At 36.6% G+C, this 25,581-nt stretch overlaps 1 protein-coding gene across 1 annotated transcript in view; it reads left to right on the top strand.

Moving 5' to 3' along the window:
* LOC123594386 (charged multivesicular body protein 1b-like) overlaps positions 1-25,313 on the top strand; it is a 46,322-nt gene extending 21,009 nt beyond the window's left edge. Inside the window, exons 2-4 of the mRNA XM_045471164.1 lie at positions 8,028-8,174; positions 8,945-9,033; positions 23,451-25,313. Coding sequence (XP_045327120.1) covers positions 8,028-8,174; positions 8,945-9,033; positions 23,451-23,535 — 321 coding nt within the window. The 3' untranslated portion in view covers positions 23,536-25,313. The remainder of the gene's footprint in view (positions 1-8,027; positions 8,175-8,944; positions 9,034-23,450) is intronic.
* The last annotated feature ends 268 nt before the right edge of the window (positions 25,314-25,581 follow it).

Raw genomic sequence — 25,581 nt, 5'->3', positions numbered from 1 at the left:
TAATTTAGAGTTTTTAATCTTAAAATAGTTTTAGGCTATTTTTCAAAAGAAAATTGCAAAAATAGCAAAGTTCCTATATACCAGTTACCAAGCTTCTCCTAATGTTAACATCTTATATAACCATAGTATAAACAAGAGGAAAAAATCACGACAATATTATTAACTAAACTATAGATCTTACTTGGATTTCACCAATTTTTCCACTAATGTTCTTTTTTCTGTTTTAGGATCCAATCCAGGATTCCATATTATATTTAGTCAGTATGTCTCCTTAGTCTTCTCTACTCTATGACATTTCTTCAGCATTTTATGAATGTGACATTTGAAGAGTACACTGGTCACTTACATCATGGAATGTTTCTCAGTTCAGAATTACCTGATGTTTTCTCTTGAGTACATTGAGAGTATGTTTCGGCAACAACATAATAATGCCACCATAGAGGTGATGGTGTACCTTCTCAGTTTATCATTTCAGAAGATAAATAATGTTGAAATATCTTATTACTGGTGATGTTATCCTTGGAAAGGTGGTGTCTGACAGGTTTCTCTACCATAAAGTTGCTATTATATCTTTCTTGCCATATCATTAAGTTTTTTAATAGAAAACAAATGTGAAAGACATAAAAAATATTCAGTTTCTGCACTTTGTAATTAGTTGGTTTAAATAACATAATTTTATCTGATAATTTTTATGATTTTAATATCTTGTTTGCAGGCAGTTAGGCTGGGAAATCAACTTTTTTGAATAGCCTTAATATGTATTATCAAAACATCTATTTAACTTGAAGTTTGCTGCAAAAGAACTTAATAGGAATGCCAAGAAATGTGATAAAGAAGGAAAGACTGAAAAGACCAAGATTAAAAAGGCAAGTCATTTTTACATTTTTCCTTTTTTTAAACTCATGAAGTGGTCACAGTCATGTGAGAGTACTTGAATCATTTTATTTTATATTGAGGAAAGATTACCAGCCTTAGCATTCTAAACCAAATTCTATTTACGTAATTATTTACTATCCAACAGTAAGAAATAAAAAGTAACCATTATTATTTATATGTGCAAGTATGCCTCACAAGACAGAGTGTAACTGTTCAGTTACCTATAGCTGAAGACTATCCTTTGGTTTGTAGCCAAAACTACTCTTACTGAGAAGTATAAAGCCTATATGCAAGAATAATCTTTATATAGCATTAATGCTAAATAGCTAAAATAGCATTAATTTATATAGCAAGAATAATCTTTACATAGCATTAATGTATGTTTTGGTTTATGTATTGTGTATTTGCTAGGAAAATTTATAGGACTCAGCATATAGTTGTGCTCATGGCTGTGATGTATTACCCTAAAAGGATACAACCCAAAATCAATAAAGGGAAAAGGCATATGGGGCAAAGTCTGGAGGAATCTGGGCTCAAGCTTTCAAGAATTCTCTCTAGTGGAGTCACACAGGACAAGTTTAATTCTTCTATCAACAAAGTGTGACAACATGTGTGTAATTTTCTCTGCCAGGAAGGAGAGTTTTCCTGTGACTAGAAGTCTAACACTTTTTTTTTTAATTTTTAACGTTTATTTATTATTGAGAGACAGAGAATGAGCAGGGGAGAGGCAGAGAGAGAGGGAGACACAGAATCTGAAGCAGGCTCCAGGCTCTGAGCTGCCAGCACAGAGCCTGACATGGGGCCTGAACTAACAAACCGCCGCACAAACCGCGAGATCATGACCTAAGCCAAAGTTGGACGCTTAACCGACTGAGCCACTCAGGTGCCCCTAGAAGTCTAACACTTTTATTAGTAGTCATGGAGGCATTCTCTGCCTAGCACACACCAAAATTTTAGTTTCCCAGAAGGATATCCAGTGTTTGACATAAACCACACTGTATGTACAGTTTAGATAGAGCAAGCCACTCTTAACCGTTCTGGGAATGATGTGAACCCACCTCAAATCCAAGTTCTTAGGTGCCAGCCAAGTGCCAAACTTGCAGTTAGACCTGTCCAAGGATAGCATTTTCAGGTTTTCTATGTTAACTCTTTTATGCACATGTGTATTTATATATTTTAAAATATTTAAATGCCTTAGACATTTATTTTTAATTTTTTTAACTTTATTTTTTTTTATTTTAAGAGGGAGAGTGAGAGAATCTAAGCAAAGGAGGGCAAGAGAGAGAATCCTAAGCAGGCTCTGCTTTGACAGAGTGGATCCTAATGTGGGGCTCGAACTCACGAACCCTGAGATCATGACCTTAGCCAAAGCCAAGAGTCAGACGCTTAACCGACTGAGCCACCCAGGCACCCCATTGTTTTAGATATTTAGATCTTTAGTAATAAGCATATATTCAAGCCGTAAATTGAGTCACTTTATGTATTTTTTTATGCTCTTTTTAAAAAATGTTTATTATTTTAGAGAGAGAGAGAGAGAGAGAGAGGCAGGCAGGAGCAGAGAGAGAGGGAGACACAGAATCTGAAGCAGACTCCAGGCTCCAAAATGTCAGCAGAGAGCCTAATGCAAGGCTTGAACCCACCGAGTGTGAGATCATGACCTGAGCTGAAGTCAGACACTTAACTGGTTGAGCTATCCGGGTACCTATTTATACTATTAATAGAGACAACTTTTAAGGGAAGAAAACTTTCAGAAAAGAAGATGGAAGTAATTAAGCTGAGTTAGAAGAAAAAGTAAATTTAAAATTGACATATTAGGATTATCCTTTTCTAAAAACATAAGCCCAACTACTACAGGAAAAAGAAAGCATGTCTCTGAAGGCAAGGGAAATAAAAGCAAAAATGAACTTTTGGGACCTCATTAAGATAAAAAGCTTCTGCACAGCAAAGGAAATAATCAACAAAACTGAAAGGTAACCGACAGAAGGGGAGAAGATATTTGAAAATGACATATCTGATAAAGGGTTAGTATCCAAAATCTATAAAGAACTTATGAAGCTCAATAACCAAAAAAATAAATAATCCAGTGAAGAAATGGGCAGGAGATATGAATAGATGCTTTTCCAAAGAAGACATCCAGATGGCTAACAAACACATGAAAAGATTATCAATATCACTCATCATCAGAGAAATACAAATCAAAATCAGAAGGAGGTACCACCTCACACCTGTCAGAATGGCTAAAATTAACTCAGGAAACAACATATATTGGTGAGGATGTGGAGAAAGGGGAACACTTTTACACTTGGTGGGAATGTAAACTGGTGCAGCCACCCTGGAAAACAGTATGGAGGTTCCTCAAAAAAATTTAAAAAGCTACCCCATGACCCAGCAATTGCACTAGGAATTTATCTAAAGGATACAGAGTGCTGATTTGAAGGGGCACATGCACCCCAATGTTTATAGCTGCACTATTGACAATAGCCACAGTATGGAAAGAGCCCAAATGTTCATTGACTGGTGAACGGATAAAGAAGATGTGGTATGTATATATACAATGGAATATTACTCGGCGATGAAAAAGAATGAAATCTTGCCATTTGCAACAATATGGACGGAACTAAAGGGTATTATGCTAAGTGAAATAAATCAGTCAGAGAAAAATAAATATCCTGTGATTTCACTTGTGTGTGGAATTTAAGAAACAAAACAGATGTATATAGGGGAAGGGAAGAAAAAATAAGATAAACACCGAGGGAGGCAAACCATAAAAGACTCTTTGTTTTTAAGTGTTTATTTTTAGAGAGAGAGCAAGAGAGCACATATGGGGGAGGGTCAGACAGGGAGACAGAAACCAAGCGGGATCTGAGCTTTCAGTTCAGAACCTGACACGGGACTTGAACTCATGAACTGTGAGTTCATGACCTGAGCCGAAATCAAGAGTCAGATGCTTAACTGACTGAGCCACCCAGGTGTCCCAAGAGACTCTTAAGTATAGAGAACAAACTGAGGGTTGCTGGAGGGGAGGTGGTTGGGGTAATGGGCTAAACAGGTGATGGGCATTAAGGAGGCCACTTGTTGGGATAACCACTGGGTGTTATATGTAAGTGATGAATCACTGAATTCTACTCCTGAAACCAATACTATACTGTATGTTAACTAACTTGAACTTAAATGAATAAATAATTAATTAATTTAAGAAATGAAAGCATGAAAAGAAATTTAGTTTGATATTTTTGTATATTGAAAACAAAAATGAGTTTTGAAGTTTCAGATCTCACACAAACACAGCAGTATTAAAATATGCAAATTCACAACAAAGTCCAGGACCAACTGTTTTCACTGCTGAATTATACCAAACATTTAAGAAACAATCCCAATCCGTCTCAAATTCTTCCAAAGAATATAAGAAGCGGGAACACTTCAGACTCATTTTACAAAGCCAGCATTACCCTGATACCAAAACCAGACAAGGAAACTATAAGAAATAAAATTACAGGCCAATCTCCCTGATGAACATACATGCAAAAATCCTCAACAAAATATTAAAACACCACATTTCATAATACATGAAACATTTTTTTTTTAATTTTAGAGAGCATAAACAAGGGAGAGGGTCAGAGGGAGAGTGAGAGAGAACCTTAAGCAGGCTCCACACTCCACGCAGAGCCCAACATGAGGCTCGATCCCACAACCCTTGGATCATGACCTGAGTTGAAATCAAGACTGAGCCACCCAGGTGCCCCAAGGATCCTGTGCCCATTTTTAAATGAGATTTTTTCTGTTTTTTATTCAGTTGCATGAGTTCTTTATATATTTTGGATATTAAAACCTTACCAGATACACAATTTGCAAATATTTTCTCCCATTCTATAGGTTGCCTTTTCATTTTGTTAATGTTTCCTTTGCTGTGAAAAACTTTTTAGTTTGATTTAGTTACACTCATTTATTTTTGCTTTTCTTGCCTTTGGCTTTAGTGTCAAATCCAAAAAGTTAATACCAAGACCAATGTCAAGGAGCATATTGCCTATGCTTTCTTATGTTCAAGTCTTCAATCCGTTTTGACATTTGTTGTGTATGGTGTGACAGCAATCCAATCTCATTCTTTTGCATGTGAATGTCCAGTTTTTCCAGTACTATTTATTAAAGGGACTGTCCTTTCCTCATTGTATATTTTTGGGTCCTTTGTCATAAATTAATTTACTATATGTGCATGGATTTATTTCTGGATCTCCTTATTCTGTTCCATTGATTTTTATGTCTGTTTTTATACCAGTACCAAATTTCTGATTACTACAGCTTGGTGATATAGTTTGAAGTCAAGAAGCATAATGTCTCCATCTTAGTTCTTCTTTTTCAAGTTTGCTCTGGCTATTTGGGGTCTTTTGTGTTTTCATATGAATTTCAGGATTGTTTGTTCTGGTTAAAATGCCAATGGAATTATGATAGGGATTGAACCAAATATATAGATTGCTTTGGGTCATATGTACATTTAAAAATATTATTCCAATCCATGAGCATAGAATATCTTTCCCTTAATTTGTGTCTCTTTCAATTTAACAAAGTCTTACAGCTGTCAGTATACAGGTCTTGAACTTCCTTGGTTAAATGTATTCTTAGGTATTTTATTATTTTTGATGCAACCGTAAATGGGAATGTTTTCTTCATTTCTTTTCCTAATAGTTCATTAGAAGTATGTGAAAACACAATTTTTGTATGTTGGTTTTTATCCTGCAAATTTACTGAATTCATTTATTCTAACAGTTTTTTGGTGGCATCTTTAAGGTTTTCTCTATGTAACATCATGCCACCTACAAATAGAGACAGTTTTACTTCTTCCTTTCTGATTTCAATGCCTTTCATTTCTTTGTCTTGCCTCATTGATCTGGGTAGGACTTGCCACAGTATGTTGAATAGAAGTGATGATAGTGGGCATCCTTGTCTTGTTCCTGAACTTAAAGGAAAAGCTTTCAACTTTTCACCATTGAGGGTGATGTTAGCTGTGGGTTTTTCATATGTGGCATTCATTACATTGAGGTATAGTGTTTCTGTATCTACTTTGTTGAGAATTGTTATAAATGGATGCTGAATTCTGTCAAATTCCAATTTCATGTCTATTGAGATATTATGATTTTTAGACTTCATTTGGTTAATGTGTTGTATCATATTATTTGATTTGTGTGTTGAACCATCGTTGCATCCCTGGACTAAATCCCATTTGATCATAGTGTATTATCCTTGTAATGTATTGTTGATGGGCACCTTTCTTGACTTATTTCACTTGGCATAATGCCCTCAAAGTACACCATGATCCCAGGACTGTGGAATCAAGCCCTGCGTTGGGCTCTGCAAGGAGCATGGTGCCTGCTTGAGATTCTCTCTCTCTCTCTCTCTCTCTCTCTCTCTGTCTCTCTCCCCCCCCTTGTCCCTCTCCCCTGCTTGTACTCTCTGTCTAAAAAAAATTTAAAAAATTAAAAAATGGGCACAGGATCCAAATAGACATTTTTTTTCCCCAAAGAACACATACAGATGTCCAAGAAACACATGAAAAGGTTCTCAGCATCACTCATCATCATGGAAATGCAAATAAAAACCACAGTAAATTATCAAGTCACACCTATTAGAATGACTATTAACAAAAAGACAAGAAGAAAACAGGTGTAGGAAAGGATGTGGAGAAAAGTGAAACCTGTACAATGTTGGTAGAAATGTAAATTGGTGCAGCCACTGTTGAAAACAAAATGGAGTTTCCTGAAGTAATTAAAAAAAAAAAACACTGCCATATGACCCAGGAATTCTACTTCTGGGTATTTATCCGAAGGAAATAAAACCACTAAGTCAAAAAGATATCTTTACCCTAATGTTCATTGCAGCATTATTTACAATAACCAAGACATGAAAACAACCTGTGCCCATTGATGGATGAATGGGAAAAGAAAATGTAGAATGCATGTACAATGGAATCTTATTCAGCCACAAAGAAAGAAGGAAGTCCTGCCATTTTCCACAACATGGATGTACTTTGAGGTCATTAAAACTTAGCAGTGAAATAAGTCAGAGAAAAGCAAATACTATATAATCTCACTTATGTTTATGTGGAATCTTAAAAAAAATGCTCATATATACAGAGAACAGATTGGTGATTGCCAGAGGTGGGATGTTGGGAGGGGGGTAGGCAAAATGGGGAAGGTAGTGAAAAGGTACAAAATTTTGGTTATAAAATAAGTCCTAGAGATGTAATGCACACCATGGTGCCTATAGTTAATAATACTGTATTGTATATTTGAAAGTTCTTAAGAGAGTAGATCTTACATGTTCTCATTGCAAGAAAAAAATGTGTAGCTGTGTGGTTATGGATGTTAACTAGTAAAAAAAAAAAAACTTGGAAAGTGTGTGAGATTGCATATACTAGTATATCACATTGGTGTTTATATTATTGAAGAATTAGAAACAAACTAAATACCCAGCAATCATGGATATTAACTGATCCGTGTTCTCAGACTTCAGTCACTTCTGTATCTTCTCTGTTTTGCTCTATTGGAAGACCACGTGAACTATTTCATATTTTTCTATAAATTTACATTTAACTTTAGCCCTGGCCAAAGCTATTATAGCAAGAAAAGTGTGAATCCATAATTAAAATGAAGATATTTATGTGTGTGTTACATCTAAAATCATTTTATGTATTATGAGGAGCATAGGAAAGCCCTGTTTAATGGTACATACAACACAGCATTCAGAAATGATGATGCAGTTATGTATTTAATGACTTAAGCTGTTTTTATTTTTCAAAATACTGGGTAAAAACACAGTATACACATGTACTTTTGTAGTAAAGTTATATTGTAATATATTATTTACTTGGAATATTATACGCTATAATAATGGTGGCTCAATGATGTAATTATGGGCAAATTTTTAAACTTCATTCTAATTTCCTAACCTATTAATCATGGTTTCTAATTATAATTTAAAAAGTAAAGTATAAATTATTTTATTTCTTAAAAAATAATTATAAAAGCTCTTAAATAATGTTAAAATAGGTTAATTGGGGAAACTTTTTAAAATGGCTCTACTTTTGCTCCCTTTCTTTGCCAATATTTACTCTTGCTCTTTGTCTTTGCCACTATTTAATTTTGCTCTGTTTAAAACAGGCCATTCAGAGAGGCAATATAGAAGTTGCAAGAATACATGCTGAAGATGCAATCCTCCAGAGGAACCAAGCAATTAACTTTTTGAGAATGAGTGCTAGAGTTGATGCTGTGGCAGCCAGAGTTCAAATTGCAGTAACAATGGGCAAGGTAAGGCTTAATATTTGTAAATAATAGGAACTATTGATTTACGTTCAATGTGTATTTTGAGTTGTCAGATAGCTACATCTATTAGAGCGTGCTGATAAAGGCCTTCATGGTCAGGAGAGACATAGTCAAAGCGGTTAGTGAGGAAAATGATTTTGAAAGTGGCTTTTAAAAACTAAGGTCTAATTAATTGTCTTCCAATGAAGAGTCAATAAAAGATGGTCAGTGCCAGACAAGAAATACATATTGTATTTTTACTGTTAAGGAAAGGGTAGACAAATTTCATAAGTTGATCTGTAAGTAATATATTTAAAAGACTGAATAGGGGCGCCTGGGTGGTGCAGTCGGTTAAGCGTCCGACTTCAGCCAGGTCACGATCTCGCGGTCCCTGAGTTCGAGCCCCGCGGTCCCTGAGTTCGAGCCCTGTGTTGGGCTCTGGGCTGATGGCTCAGAGCCTGGAGCCTGTTTCCGATTCTGTGTCTCCCTCTCTCTCTGCCCCTCCCCCGTTCATGCTCTGTCTCTCTCTGTCCCAAAAATAAATAAAGGTTGGAAAAAAAAAATTTAAAAGACTGAATAAATTTTGAGACCACTTATAGGATGCTCAACCTTTTTTTACACTCCCAATAGGTAACTAAGTCTATGGCAGGTGTAGTCAAGTCTATTGATGCTACATTGAGGAGTATGAATCTTGAAAAGGTAAAAAAAAATCATTTGATGTTAAGATAGCATCTTTTCAGTGTAAGTTTTTCTTATGACCATATTTCTATTTACAGATTTCTGCCCTGATGGACAAATTTGAACACCAGTTTGAAACACTTTATGTTCAAACACAACAAATGGAAGACACAATGAGTAGCACCAGGTAAGAAGACTTTCTCTACTTCGGATAACTTTTTAAAATAACCCAACATAAAAATATAAAGGTTTTCGAGCCTAAATCATCTCCAGAATGTGCGCTAAACGTAGTGTCTCCCCAAAATGTAAGTAAGAAAAGTACGCTCTGCTCCAGATTCCTGAGGACATGTTGGAAGATGACATCCCTTATCCTGTTTTGAAATGCTAAGAATTATATTAGATCAGCTGTCTCAAAAGTATAGGACTTGGTTCTACCTTGCTTCCAGTGATATTTTTTGGTGAAGGCATTGCATTAGAGGCTCATTGAGGCTAGTGGGTATTAAGTATTATCCTAATCCTCAGCTAATTAATCTCATTGCAAATACTCTTCTGCTTCCTTATGTACTTTTTTGGAGTGTTATTTATGCACAAGTCACAGGTGACCAAATAATAAATTGCAAGATCAATTATTTGTCATAAAGCCAGGATATTTTCAAAACCTGCAACTTAGAGATGTGCTACAAAAAAATTAAAATTTGAAACTAGTTTCCATGTAACACGAGCAAGCAACAAAGTTTTGTGAAATTTAAATATCCATATAGAAAATTTATTTCATTATCCCTTTTTTTTTTTTTTTGATCCCAGCACCTATCACATAGTCAATCAAACGAACAAAGAACTTGTTACCATTACTTCATTTGCTAACGTGGAAACAATATTAAAAATCTAGTAAATTTAGGGGCACCTGGGTGGCTCAGTCAGTTAAGCATTCGACTTCGGCTCAGGTCATGATCTCGAGGTCCATGAGTTCAAATCCCGCATCAGGCTCTGTGCATACAGCTCGGAGCCTGATGCCTGCTTCAGATTTGTATCTCCCTCTCTCTCTGCCCCTCCCGCGCTCATGCTCTGTCTGTCAAAAATAAGTAAACATAAAAAAAAAAATTTAAATCTTGTAAATTTACAAAACATATTAGGAAGAAATCAACAACCATCCATCAAAATTTTATTCTATATAACTCTTTTCACAGAGGTAAATAATAAGAGAACATGCCTATATTTAGGTTTTAGAGTTAAGAAAAAGAATTCATGTGTATATGTTATAGTGAGTATATATTTAGGCATTTTATATGTCTAAAGCCTTGTTCCCCCAAGTGTGGTTCAAGAATTAGGAACATCTGTATCATCTGGGACCTCTTTAGGAATGTAGAAATTCAGACCCTATCCACAGATGTATTGAATCAGAATTAGTTTAACAAGATTCTCAGTGATTTTTATGCACCAAGTTTTGGAAGCACTGTCCTAGAGTTTCTGATTCTTATTCAAGTTCCTTGAGTTGATCTGCAGATGAGTTTATGATCAGTCAAGTTTAGGAAACACAAGTGAATTGGAAAAATGACTTGGAAGTCAGGACACTTGGATTTCTGATCCCTATTCTACCACTAATTAACTTTGGGACCTTAAGATAGATACTCAGTACCTTGGGCTTCAGTTTCCTTAGCTATAAAATGTACGGGTTGGATATGATGATATATAAATGCCTTTTAGCTCTAAAAAATCTTGAGATTCATTCACCTGACATTTGCTAAGCACCTTCACCTGCTTCAGGTACTGTGCTAGGTACTGGGGACATTCAAATATATACAAAACATTCTTCATAAAAACTCAACCAAAACTTACAAAAGAAATAGATATATGATGGAACACACTTAGTTGCCCAAATTCTCATAGCATGCTAATGAGTAGTTACAATTTAAATTGGCACAACCACTTTGGAAAGCAATTTAGTAATATCTACAGTCTGCTCTTGACATAGCAGAGTGATCCTATTAAAACAGGTCAGATCATGTCATTCTTATGCTCAAAACCTTCCCGTTCTCCACATCTGATTCAAATTAAAAGCCAAATTCCTTGCAATGCCCTATAATACCCTATGGGATCTGCCTCACCCCCTTTTTCTGACCTTATCTTCTACTGGATCTGCCTCACCCCCTTTTTCTGAACTTATCTTCTATTACTGCTTATTACTCTACTTAGGGACTTGGCTTCCTTGTTATTTCCCAAACACACCAAGTACATTTTTGTCTAATATCCATTTCATGTGCCAGTCTGAATGTTTTTCCTCCATCTTGTAGATATCCTCATTGCCCACTCTCCTTTCAGTTCTTTATTCTGATGTCATTTTTTTTTGATGTCTTTCCTGATCATCCTACTTAAAAGTGCATCAACAGCGTACCCACATGCTCTGTACTCCCTATCTGCCATCCCTGCTTTATTTTTCACCATAGTACATATGACCTTTCTAATATACCATATTGATGTATTAAAAAGCAGCAACTGGCATAAAATATAGGTGCTCAATTAGTATTTCTTTTTTTTTAAATGGTAAAGATTATTTATTTGAAACAAAAATTAAATTTTTCACTTGTAAAATTCTTTTTTATTGATTATTGTATTTTTATTTTTATTTCTTAAATTTATTGTTAAGTTAGCTGACATACATTGTAGTCTTGGCTTCAGTAGATTCGTGTGATTCATCACTTACATACAACACCCAGTGCTCACCCAACAAGTTCCTCAATGCCCATCACCCATTTTCCCCACCCCAACCCCCCCATCCCCATCAACCATCAATTCCCTGTATTTAAGAGTCTCTTATGATTTACCTCCCTCTCTGTGTTTATCTTACTTTTCCTTCCCTTCCCCTACGGTCATCTGTTACATTTCTCAAATTCCACATATGAGTGAAATCATATTATATCTGTCTTTCTCTGACTGACTTCTCTTACCATAATGCCCTTCAGTTCCATCCACGTTGTTGCAAGTGGCGAGATTTCATTATTTTTCATCGCTGAGTAGTATTCCATTATGTATATATACCACATCTTCTTTATCCATTCATCATAGATGGACATTTGGGCACTTTCCATGATTTGGCTATTGTTGATAGTGCTGCTATAAATATTGGAGTATATGTGCCCCTTCAAATCAGCACTCCTGAATCCTTTGGATAAATTCCTAGTAGTGCTATTGCTGGGTCATAAGGTAATTCTATTATTAATTTTTTGAGGAACATCCACACTGTTTTCTAGAATAGCCGCACCAGTTTTCATTTCCACCAATAGTGCAAGAGGGCTCCCCTTTCTCCACATCCTCACCAACATCTGATGTTTCCTGAGTTGTTATTGTGGACATTCTGACAGGTGTGAGGTGGTATCTCATTGTGGTTTTGATTTATATTTCCCTAATGATGAGCAATGTTGAGCATCTTTTCATTTTTTGTTTGCCATCTGGATGTCTTCTTTGGGAAAGTGTCTATTCATGTCTTCCACCCATTTCTTCACAGAGTTATTTGCTTTTTGTGTGTTGAGTTTGGTAAATTCTTTATAGATTTTTGATACTAACCCTTTATCCGATATGTCATTTGTAAATATCTTCTCCCATGCCGTTGGTTTTGTTGATTGTTTCCTTCACTGTACAGAGCTTTTTATCTTGATGAGGTCCCAATAGTTCATTTTTGCTTTTATTTCCCTTGCCTCTGGAGATTTGTCTAGTAAGAAGTTGCTGCCACTGAGGTCATAGAGTTTGCTGCTTGTTTTTTCTTATAGGATTTTGGTGGTTTCCTGTCTCACATTTAGGTTTTTCATCTATTTTGAATTTATTTTTGTGTATGGTGTGAGAAAGTGGTACAGTTTCATTCTTCTGCATGTTGCTGTCTAGGTCTCCCAGCACCATTTGCTGAAGAGATTGTCTTTTTTTTCCATTGGATACTATTTCCTTCTTGATTGAAGATTAGTTGGCCATATATTTGTGGGTCCAGTTCTGGATTCTATATTCTATTCCATTGGTGTTATGTGTCTGTTTTTGTGCCAGTACCATACTATCTTGATGATTACAGCTTTGTAATACAGGTTAAAGTCCAAGATTATGATTCCTCCATCTTGGGTTTTCATTTTCCACATTACTTTGGCTTTTCAGTGTCTTTTGTGGTTCCATGCAAATTTTAGGATTGTTTGTTCTATTTCTGTGAAAAATACTGGTGCTATCTTGATTAGGATTGCACCAAATGTATAGATTGCTTTGGATAGTATCAAAAATTTTAATGATGTTTGTTCTTCTCATCCATGAACATGGAATGTTTTTCCATTTCTTTGTATCTTCTTCAGTTTCTTTTACAAGCTTTCTATAGTTTTGAGCATACAGATCTTTTACCTATTTGGTTAGCTTTATTCCTAGGTATTTTATGGTTTTTGGTACAGTTGTAAATGGGATTGATCCCATGATATCTCTTTCTGTTGCTTCATTATTGGTGTTTAGAAATGCAACAGATTTCTGTACATTGATTCTATATCCTGCAACTTTGCTAAATTCATGTATCAGTTCAAGCAGCTTTTTGGTGGAGTCTTCCAGGTTTTCCACATAGAGTATCATGTCATCTGCAAAAAGTCAAAGTTTGACTTCTTTGCCAATTTAGATGCCTTTTATTTCATTTTGTTGTCTGATTGCTGACGCCAGGACTTCAAACACTATGTTAAACAGCAGTGGTGAGAGTGGACATCTCTATCGTGTTCCTGATCTCAAGGGGAAAGCTCTCAGTTTCTCCTCATTGAGGATGATATTAGGTGTGGGCTTTTCATATATGGCTTTTATGATGTGAAGGTATGTTCCTTATATCCTGACTTTCTTGAGGGTTTTTATTAAGAAAGGATGCTGTATTTTGTCAAATGCTTTTTCTGCATCTATTGACAGGATCACATGGTTCTTATCCTTTCTTCTATTAATGTGATGTATCATGTTGTTTTATTTGCAAATATGGGACTAGCCCTGCAGCCTGGGAATGAATCCCATTTGACCATAGTGAATAATTCTTTTAATATGGTGTTGAATTAGATTTGCTAGTATCTTGTTGAGAATTTTTGCATCCGTGTTCATCAGGGAGATTGGCTTGTGATTGTCCTTTTTAGTGGGGTCTTTGTGTGGTTTTAGAATCAAAGTAATGCTGGATTCATAGAATGAACTTGGCAGCTTTCCTTCCACTTCTGTTTTTTAGAACAGCTTCAGAAGAATAGGTATTAACTCTGCTTTAAATATCTTATAGAATTCTCCTGGGAAGCTATCTGGTCCAGGACTATTATTTGTTGGGAGATTTTGGATAATCGATTCAATTTGTTTGCTCATTATGGGTTTGTTCAAATTTTACTTCTTCCCATTTGACTTTTTTTTTTAATGTTGATTTTTGAGAAAGAGAAAGAGAGACAGAGCGTGAGCAAGGGAGGGGCACAGAGAGAGGGAGATACAGAATCCGAAGCCGACTCCAGGCTCTGAGCTGTCAGTACAGAGCCTAATGAAGGGCTTGAGCCCACAGACCACGAGAGCATGACCTGAGCCAAAGTCAGACACCTAACCGAGTCATCTAGGTGTCCCCATTTGAGTTTTGATAGTATGTGAGTGTCTAGGACTTTGTCCATTTCTTCCAAATTGTCCAGCTTGGTGTCATGAAATTTTTCATACTATTCTCTAATTGTATTTCTGTGTTATTGGTTGTGATTTCTCCTCTTTGATTCCTGGTTTGATTTATCTGTTTGGGTCCTCTTTTCTTTTTGAGAAATCTGGCTAAGGGTTTATCAGTTTTGTTTATTATTTCAAAAAACAAACTCTTGGATTTGTTAATCTGTTCTTTTTTTATGGATTCTGTATTGTTTATTTCTGCTCTACTCTTTATTATTTCCCTTCTTCTGCTGACTCCGGGCTGTCTTTGCTGCTGCCTTTCTAGTTCCTTTAGGTGTGAGTTTAGGTTATATATTTGGTTCCTTTCTTGCTTCTTGAGATAGGCCTGAACTGCAATGTATTTTTCTCTTAGGACTGCCTTTTTCTGCATCCCAAAGGGTTTGGACTATTGTGTTTTCATTTTCATTTCCTTCCATATATTTTTTTAAGCTTCTTCCTTAATATCCTATTTTGACCCATTCATTCGTTAGTAGGATGTTCTCTAATCTCCCTCTTTAACCTCTTTAACACTTCCTCAAATCCATTGGCTGGAAAAATAAGAGAAAATCAGCATTTTCATGAGTTTTTGCCACCAGTGGGGCTCAAAGACTGGAATTTGGGAGGTCTGAGGGCCCATCTGCGATACAGTTGTGAGGGTGCAGCCCTGCTCCTGGGGAGAAGACAGTCAAGCATCTCCAGGGCAAATAGCACAACCTGCAGATGGCTTGGGGAACTGGAAAGGAGACTATTCCCTCTTCTTGCAGTACATCTATGAGAAGTGTCATTGCCTCTAGGGACAAGGGAGTCAGTGGGTGCCATTTCACTCCCCTGCCCCTCAGCATAGGCTCACAGACACTTGCTAAGTGCCATTAACCTAGACACAGGCTGTTTATCCTGCTTTGCTTCAAATCCCATGCCTCTCTCCTCTGGCATGTCTGCCCTTCTGGATCTAACCTGTATCACTCCCAGCATGGCTAGACCCTCTCCAAGAAGATCAGCACAGGTTTCTGGAACACCAGGTCCCTTAAGTTTGGCATTTTTAAAGTCAGCAGGCTTGGCTATGATACAGCCCAAAGCCCTAGCGCACTATGCTGCACTAGGTAGGCAAGCAACCTGGAGACAGTGTGAAAACAGCAATTGAAAAACACAGGATACACAAAGGAAAATTATTCGCTATTCTGGGAGGGCTTCCCTGAGAGCAGCGAGCACAGATTCCCATCTCTGCAGGTAAAGGAGCTGGCTGATGCCATTTCCCTTCTCCACTTCCTCAGCACAAACCAATTTCAGTAAATAGCAAAGCACTGTAAAATCGCTGCCTAACCTGCTTACACCAAGTCCTGCCACCTGCAGTCTGCTGATACTGCTTTTCGTAGGCAGATGTTCCTAAGGATGAACAAAACAGGCATCTTCCCCAGAAGACCAGCAAAATCCCCTCACTCTCATACCATACAGCCTACTGACTGTACATTTCTGCAGTGCTTCAGTTCTAGTGGAAATAACATCAAGTCTCATTTATCAAGCTGACCAGAGCACACCTAGTTAAAACTCATCACACTCTGGCCAAGGTGTAAACGCTGTCCACTGTAGGCAAGAAGAGCCTCTACAGACAACTGGCTTGAGGGATAGAGCACCTGAAACACAGCATCAGTTTGCACACAGCACATACCACAGACACATGCTGAAATTCTAGGCCCTGGACATTATATGACCTGACCTCTTCTAAATACCTTCTTCACAGGAGCAGGAAACATAACAGGCTTTTCTAACACAGAAGGAGTCAGAGACATAGACAAAATGCTGAGGTGGAAGAATTCATCCCCCCAAAAAACAAGAAAAGGTCACAGCCAGAGATTTAATCAAAACAGGTAAGTAATATGCCTCATGTATAATTTAAAGCAACAATCATAAAGATACTTTCTGGGCTTGAGAAAAGAATGGAAGACATCAGAAAGACCCTAACTGTAGAGATGAAAGAAGTAAAAAAAAAAAAAAAAAAACAAAAACAAAAAACAGGCAGAAATGCAAAATGTTCAATCTGAGATTCAAAACCGTGTGAATGTAATGACCACAAGGATGGAAGAAGCAGAAAAATGAATAAGTGATATACAAGATAGAAGGGCGCCTGGGTGGCTCGGTTAGTTAAGCATCTGACTTCAGCTCATGTCACAATCTCATGGTTCGTGAGTTCAAGCCCCATATCAGGCTCTGTGTTGACAGCTCAGAGCCTGAAGCATGCTTCTGATTCTGTGTCTCCCTCTCTCTGTGCCCTTCCCCTAGTCATTCTCATTCATTCATTCATTCTCTCTCTCAAAAATATTTTTAAAAAGTGATATAGAATATAGAATTATAGAAAATAATGAAGATGAACAAAAGGGATAAAAAAGAGTGATGGATCATGAGAGTAAACTTAGAAAACTCAGTGACTCCATGGGGCACCTGGGTGGCGCAGTCGGTTGAGCGTCCGACTTCAGCCAGGTCACGATCTCACGGTCTGTGAGTTCGAGCCCCGCGTCGGGCTCTGGGCTGATGGCTCGGAGCCTGGAGCCTGTTTCTGATTCTGTGTCTCCCTCTCTCTCTGCCCCTCCCCCGTTCATGCTCTCTCTCTGTCCCAAAAATAAATAAACGTTGAAAAAAAAATTTAAAAAATAAAAAAAAAAGAAAACTCAGTGACTCCATAAAATGTAATAACATTCATATCATAGGAGTCTCGGAAGAAGAAGAGAGAACTAAGGGAGCAAAAGGTTTAGTTGTTGAAATAATAGCTTACAACTTAACTAATATGCGAAAGGAAACAGACATCCAAATCCAGGAGGTACAGAGAACTCCCATAAAAATCAACAAATGCAGACCAACACAAACACGTATTGCAATTAAGTTTGCAATATATAGTGATAAAAAATTCCTAAAAGCAAGATAGAGGAAGTTCCTAACATACAGGGGAAGACCCCTTAGGTTAACAGCAAATCTCCTACAGAAACTTGACAAGCTAGGAGTGAGTGGCATGATATATTCAATGTGTTGAATGGGGGGAAAATCTGCAGCCAGCGTTACTTTATCCAGCTAGGCCATCATTCAGAATAGAAGGAGAGATGAAGCATTTCCCAGATAAATAAATACTAAAGAAGTTCATGAACACTAAACCAACCCTGCAAGAAATATTAAAGGGTCCTCTTTGAATGGGAAGGAAAGATCAAAAATGACAAAAGACTAGAAAGGAACAGAGAGAATTTCCAGAAACAATGACAAAACAAGTAATAAAATGGCAATAAATACATACCTATCCATAATAACTCTGAATGTAAATGGACTAAATACTCCAATAGAAATACTTTGGGTGTCAGAATGGATAGAAAAACAAGACCCATCTATTTGCTGCCTACAAGAGATTTACTTTAGACCTAAAGATATCTGCATATTGAAAGTGAGGGGATGGAGAACTATTTACCATGCTAATGGATGTCAAAAGAAAGCTAGAGTAGGTATACTTTTATCAGACAAATGAGATTTTAAACCAAACACTGTAAGAAGAGATGAAGGGTACTGTATCATAATAAAGGGGACTATCTAGCAAGAAGATCTAACAATTGTAAATATTTATGCCCCCAGCATGAATCACCCAAATATATAAAACAATAACAAACATAAAGGTACTCATTGATAAAAATACAATAATAGTAGGGGACTTTAACACCCCACTTACATAGATCATCTAAGGATAAAATCAAGAAAACAAAAGCTTTCAGTGACACTCTGGACCAGATGGACTTAACAAATATATTCAGAATATTTCGTCCTAAAGCAGCAGAATACACATTCTTTTCAAGTGCACATGGGACATTCTCCAGAATATATCACATACTAGCTCACAAATCAGGCCTCAACAAATACAAAAGTTTGAGGTCATACCATACATATTTTCTGCCCACAACTCTATGAAATTTGAAGTAAACCATTAAAAAATTTTGGTAAGACCACAAATACATGGAAGATAAACAACATGCTACTAAAGAATGGACTAATCAGTAAATTAAAGAAGATTTATAAAAATGGAAGCAAATGGAAATGAAAACACAATGGTCCAAACCTTTGGGATGTAATAAAATGGTAATAAGAGGAAAGTATATAGTAATACAGGCCTATCTCAAGAAGCAAGAACATTCTCAACCTCACACCTAAAGGAGCTAGAAAAAGAATGACAAATGAGGCCTAAAGACAGCAGAAGTGAAATAATAAAATTAGAGCAGAAATAAATGACATAGATGCTAAAAAACAGTAGAAGAGATCAATGAAACCAACAGTTGGTTCTTTTAAAATATTAATGACAAACCCACAGCAACATTTATCAAAAAGAAACAGAAAGGACCTAAGTAAATAAAGTTACAAATGAGATGGGAGAAATAACCAAAACCACAGAAATACAATTATAAGAGAGTGTTATGAAAAATTATATGCAACCAGAACAGACAACCTAGAAGAAATGGATAAATTCCTAGAAACATATAAGCTACCAAAACTGAAACAGGAAGAAATAGAAAATTTGAAGAGACCAATAGCCTGCAAAGAAATTAAATCAGTAATCAAAAATCGCCCAACAAACAAAAGCCCAGGGCCAGATGGCTACACAGGGGAATTCTACCAAACATTTAAGGAAGAGTTAATACATATTCTTCTCAAATTACTCCAAAAAAAAAAAAAAAAAAAAAAAGAAATAGAAGGAAAACTTCAAAACTCGTTCTATGAAGCCAGCATTACCCTTATTCCAAAACCAAAGACTCCACTAAAAAAGCATTATGGGACAATATCCCTGATGAACATGGATGCAAAAATTCTCAATAAGATACTAGCAAATCAAATCCAGCAGTACATTAAAACAATCATTCACCATGATCAAGTGGAATTTATTCTTGGGCTGCAAGGTGTTTCAATATTCACAAATCAATCCGTGAGATGTACCACATTAATAAAAGAAAGGATATGAACTATACAATAGATGCAAAAAATGCATTTGACAAAGTACAACACTCATTCTCGATAAAAACCCTCAAAAAAGTTGGGAAAGATGAGACATACCTCAGTGTCATAAAGGCCATATACGAAAAGCTCAGAGCTAATATCCTCAATGAGGAAAAACTGAGACCTTTTCCTCTATGGTCAGGAACAACACAGGAATGTCCACTCTCACCACGATTATGTATGACAGTATTAGAAGTCCTAGCCTTAGCAATCAGACAACAAAAAGGTATCCAAATAAAGGAAGAAATCAAACTTTTACTTATTGTATATGACATGAAATCATCTATATAGAAAACCCAAAAGACCACCAAAAAGTTGTTCAAACTGATACATGAATTCAGTAAAGTATCAGGATATAAAGTCAATGTACAGAAATCTGTTGCATTTCTCTATGCCAATAATGAAGCAGCAAAAAGAGGAATTGAGGAATCAATACCATCTACAATTGCACTAAAAACCATAAGATGCTGAGGAATCATCCAAAGAGGTAAAAGATCTCTACTCTGGAAACTAAAACACTGATGATACAAATTGAAGAGGAAACAAAGAAATGGAAAGACATTCCATGCCCACGGATTGGAAGAATATTGTTAAAATGTTTATACTATCCAAAGCAGTCAACATATTTATTGCAATCCCTATGAAAATACCACTGGCAGTTTTCACAGAGCTAGAACAAACAATATTGACATTTGTATGGAACCACAAAAGACGCCAAACAGCCAACACAATTTTGAAAAAGAAAAGCAAAGCTGGAGGCATCGCAAACGTGGACATCAAGTTATATTACAAAGCTGTAGTGGTCAAGACAGTATGGTACTGGAAAAAAAAAACAGACATAGATCAATGGAAACGAATAGAAAACCTAGAAATGGACCCACAAATTTATGGTGAACTAATCTTCAGCAAAGGTAAAAATATCCAATGGGGAAAAGAGTTTCTTTTTTTTAAATTTTTTTATGTTTATTCATTTTTAAAAGAGAGCACACGCAGGGGTGGGGCGGAGAGAGAGGGGGACACAGAATCCAAAGCAGGATTCAGGCTCTGAGCTGTCAGCAACAGAGCCCAACATGGGACTTGAACTCACGAACTGCAAGATCATGACCTGAGCCAAAGTCAGATGTTCAACCGACTGAGCCACCCAGGCGCCCCGGAAAAAGAGTTTCTTTAACAAATGGTGTTGGGAAAACTGGACAATAACATGGAAAAGAATGAAACTGGACCACTTTCTCACACCATATGCAAAAATAAATTCAAAATGGATGAATTACTTAAATATGAGGCAGGGAAATCATCAAAACCCTAGAGGAGAACACAGCCAGTAACCTCTATGACATTGGCTGTAGCAAGTTCTTACTAGATAGATCCCCTGAGGCAAAGGAACCAAAAGAAAAAATAAACTATTTGAACTTCATCAAGATGAACAGCTTCAGCATATCAAAGGAAACAATGAAAAAACTATAAGGCAACCTTTGGAATGTGAGAAGATATTTGACATTGACATATCTGATAGAAAAACTTGTAAAACCCAACACCCAGAAAACAAATAATATAGTTAATAAATAGGCTGAAGACATGTATACACATTTCTTCAAAGGAATGTCACAGATGGCTAACAGACACATGAAAAGATACTCAACATCACTCATCATTAGGAAAATGCAAATCAAAGCTACAATGAGATATCACCTCACTCCTGTCAGAATGGCTAAAATTAACAACCAGGAAACAACAGAGGTTGGCAAGGATGCAGAGAAAAGGGAACCCTCTTACACTGTTCCTGGGATGCAAAATAGTGAAGCCACTCTGGAAAACAGTATGAAGTTTCCTCAAAAAGTTAGAACTACCCTACAACCTAGCAATGGCACTACTAGGTATTTACCCAAGAGATACAAAAGTACTGATTCGAAGTGATACATGCATCCAAATATTTAGAACAGCATTATCAACCCTAGCCAAATTATGGAAGGAGTCCAAATGCCCATCAACTGATGAATGGATAAAGATGTGGTATATATACAATGGAATATTACTCATCCATAAAAAAAAAAAACAATAAAATCTTGTGTTTTGCAATGTTGTGGATGTAGTTAGGGAGTGTCATGCTAAGTGAAATGTCAGACATAGACAAATACTGTATGATTTCACTTATTTGTAGTATTTAGAAACAAAACAGATGAACATAGGGGGAAATAAAAATAAGAGTGACAGACCAGAAAGTGGATTCTCAACTGTTGAGAACAAACTGAGGGTTACTGGAGGAGAGGTGGGCAGTTTTAGGCTCTAAATCGGTGCTGGTTAGTATGGGGGAGGGCATTTGTTGTGATGAATGCTGGATGTTTTATGTAGGTGCTGAATAGCTAAATTCTTCACCTGAAGGTAATATACTACGTTAACTTACTTGAATTTAAATAAAAACTTGAAAAAAGAAAAAAAAGACAGGTAAATTGGGCTAGAACAGAGCTTAAGAAACTGATTCACTGCATTAAAGAGAGCTACATTACTCAGATTAAAATTATAAGTGAACATCATTGCTGATATTTTTCACATAACCTCATAGTTGAAGGCTTTATAATTTTAACATTATTGAGAGAACTAAATTATTTTCTGAAGTAATTTAGCTCCCTCTGGTGGTAAAAAAAAATATTTTTTTAAACTTTCTTTTAAAAATTGTAGACCAGGTCACTGAGTGGCTCAGTTGGTTAAGAGTCTGACTTTGGCTCAAATCATGATCTCACGGTTTGTGGGTTCAAGCCCCTCTTTGGGCCCTGTGCTGACAGGTCAGAGCCTGGAGCCTGCTTCGGATTCTTTGTCTCTCTGCCCCTCTCTCTCTGCCCCTCCCTCACTCAGGCTCTGTCTCTCTTCTCAGAAATAAACAAACATTAAAAAAATTGTAGACTAGTTCTGCTGCTGCTTTTGCTTCTGCTGCTTCTGCTGCTCAGCTTCAGCTTCTAGTGCTTCTTCTGTTTCTGCTTCTGTTGCTTCTTCCACTGCTGCTGCTTTTACTGTTGCTGCTGTTGCTTCTGCCGCCGCCGCTGCTGCTGCTGATTCTCCTGCTCCTGCCCCTCCTGATCCTCCTGCTGCTGCTGCTTCTGCTGTTGCTGCTGCTGCTTCTCATGCTCCTTATCCTGCTCCTTCTGCTGCTGCTGCTGCTTCTGATGCTTCTGCTGGTTCTGCTGTTGCTGCTGCTTGTTCTGCTTCTGCTGCTTCTCATGCTCCTTCTGCTTCTTCTTCTTCTTCTTCTTCTTCTGCTGCTGCTGCTGCTTCTGTTTTATGGTGTTTCTTCTGCTTCTGCTGCTGTTTCTTCTGCTACTGCTGCTTCTTCTTCTGCTGCTGCTGCTTCTGCCCCTCCTCCTGCTCCTCTCCCGGTCCCTTCCTTTTCAACTTAGTTGACATACAGTATAGTCTTGGCTTCAGGAGTAGAACCCAGTGATTCATCTTTTATATATGATACCCAGTGCTCATCCCTAGAAGTGCCCTCCTTAATGCCCATCATCCATTTAACCCACCCCCACAATCCTCAGTTCTCTGCATTTAAGAGTCTCTTATAATTTGATTCCCTCTCTGTTTTTATCTTATTTTTCCTTCCCTTCCCCTGTTCATTTGTTGAATTTCTCAGATTCCACATATGAGTGAAATCATATGGTATCTGTCTTTCTCTGATTTCTTTTGCTTATCCAAATACCCTCTAGTTCCATCTACATTGCTACAAAGCAGTGCTATCAACAAAAGCTAAATTATGGAAAGAGCCCAAGTGTCCATCAACTGATGAATGGATAAAGAAGATGTGGTGTGTGCGTGCATGCATGTGTGTGTGTGTATAATGGAATACTACTCAGCAGTAAAAATGAATTTTTGTCATTTGCAGTTCTTTTTTTAAAGCAAAATCATAAAAACCATGTAAAATGCGATACCATTAAAATACAAGTTCTCATTTTCTTATTCCAGAACCAAGTGGCTATGCTGCTTCAAGAAATGGCAGATGAAGCTGGGTAAGAAATTATTCGAGTGCTTTTGGATAATGTTGATTTAATATCTTTGGGTCTAAAATTATATAATGCAAATAAAGATATTTGTCTTTATGAGAAATAGAGTTAGATTTTTGACCCTAGAATTTATTGTTGGAAGATCTTTTGAAGCAGTCATCCAACATTTTTCCATGCTCATAAAATGTGGCTCTGCTTAGATCATCCTAATATCTTCTTAAAAATCTCTGGAGATGCATTCATTTAGTTGTTGATAAGAAATGGAGGAAGGTAACTGAGGAGGGCAGGAGTTTTTAAACATTTCCTCAATACCTTCAGTATCTTCTGTGTTCAACATGTATCAAATGTTTGGATTTTTTAAACTAGATCTTCCCAAAACAATTTTGCTGTGATTGGGCCATTAAGTTTTAAGCCCAGTTTGAGTCCTGAAATCTGAGAAATATGTGCAAAATATTCAAGGGGTTCAAAAGATGTCAACATTACATCATTGCAGATGGTCTTTTTTAAAAATGTAAATGACACCCTTTCTGGTACTGCTATTAGAAACAGAGTTTGTGTTAACGGGATGTTTATTTCAGGTCCTTCATGTTTGAGGGGAATAAGTTGATCATGATAATATCTATGCTATAGAAGTCATGTTATATCATTAGTCTCTGGTATATTATTTACTTCAAGAAAACATTGTATTAAAGAATAAAAATACATTTTTCAAACACATAGAGTAAAACTGGGTGATACTAAATTTTATACTTTATCATCAAAGGTAGAGTAATAGATTGAAATATAGTTTATGTACTCTGTTATTTTCTCCTGGGAAGAGAAGATTTGAAGACAGGTGGAAAATTTAATTGATGAATATTATTCTAGTGTCTAATGCCTGATTAATATGAACAATTAAGTTTATCGGCTCCTTATATCACTAATGAATCTTTAGTAAAATTAAAACACAGGTTAGTAAATCAGGTTTGCAGTATTTGAGAAAAGAGCTGGGGGTTAGGTAGTACAGTATTTGGCTTTGTTAGTATCCTGATGCAGCCCACATATTGACAGGCAGGTAGCAGGAATGGTGACTTTTGTTAAGTATTATAAAAGATACCAAGGTATTGAGTATCAGAAGACTCCATCTTAGTAGTATGAGGCTAAGGACTTGTTTCTGTTCCTACCAAAGGCTAAATAAGAAGATTGGGCTTGAAAATACAACGAGAGGTATTGTAAAAGGGACATTGCCACATTATAGCTTTCCTGACCTTCAGTGGAAAACCAAGTTTAACAGACAACTTTTTGATAAGATTTAGAGAAGGATTTCTCAACCTCAACACTATTGACATTTTGGGCTAAATGTTCTGTGAATTTGTAGGATGTTTGGTAGCATCACTGTTTTCTACCCACAAGATAAAAGTAGCAGTATTGGCAGTATAAAATGTCTCCAGACATTGTCAAATGTTCCTTAGGGGCGGGAGGTCAAAATTAAAAGAGATGAGATATATCCATAATGGGTGGTGACTGGAGCAGTAGAAACAGGTAGACCACTGATGTCAAAATACTAATGCCCATCCTTAAAGATGTTTAAGTATCCAAATTTTGTTTCTTTGTGATTCCCTCAACAAAATTTAGCATAGCATATCTTTATCTTTTAAATAATAATCTGTCTGTAGAATCTCCTAATGACTGCTAAAGTTACTCTATTTTCAGTAGTGTTTTCAAATTGGTTTGCATACAGTGGTCCAGATACAGACAGAAAGGCTAGTTTATATCCTGGAGGAGGCATATAATAGAGATTAAAATCATGGGCCTTGGAGGCAGACAAACCTGGGTTCAGATCCTATCTATCATTAGAGCAATCTTGGACAAGTGTACTTAACTTGTCTAAACCTCAGTTCTATAGGTAGATGCAATTAATGATTCCAACTAACTTGAAGATAGTTCAGATATTAGGTATGAAACCTGAAGCTATATTTGTCTAGGCTATTTTATCTTTTTTAGGTATATTAATTTTCCTTCATAGTAGGAGATATATAGTAATCTCCAGTAAATTAAATACATTGAATGACTATTGTGTTTGTCTTTTATTCAAATGACCAGATCATTATCCT

This window comes from Leopardus geoffroyi, chromosome X (assembly GCF_018350155.1).
Source record: "Leopardus geoffroyi isolate Oge1 chromosome X, O.geoffroyi_Oge1_pat1.0, whole genome shotgun sequence".
In the NCBI taxonomy this organism is placed as follows: domain Eukaryota; kingdom Metazoa; phylum Chordata; class Mammalia; order Carnivora; family Felidae; genus Leopardus; species Leopardus geoffroyi.
The sequence above is the reverse complement of the archived record's forward strand: the minus strand, read 5'-3'. Positions and strand labels throughout refer to the sequence as shown.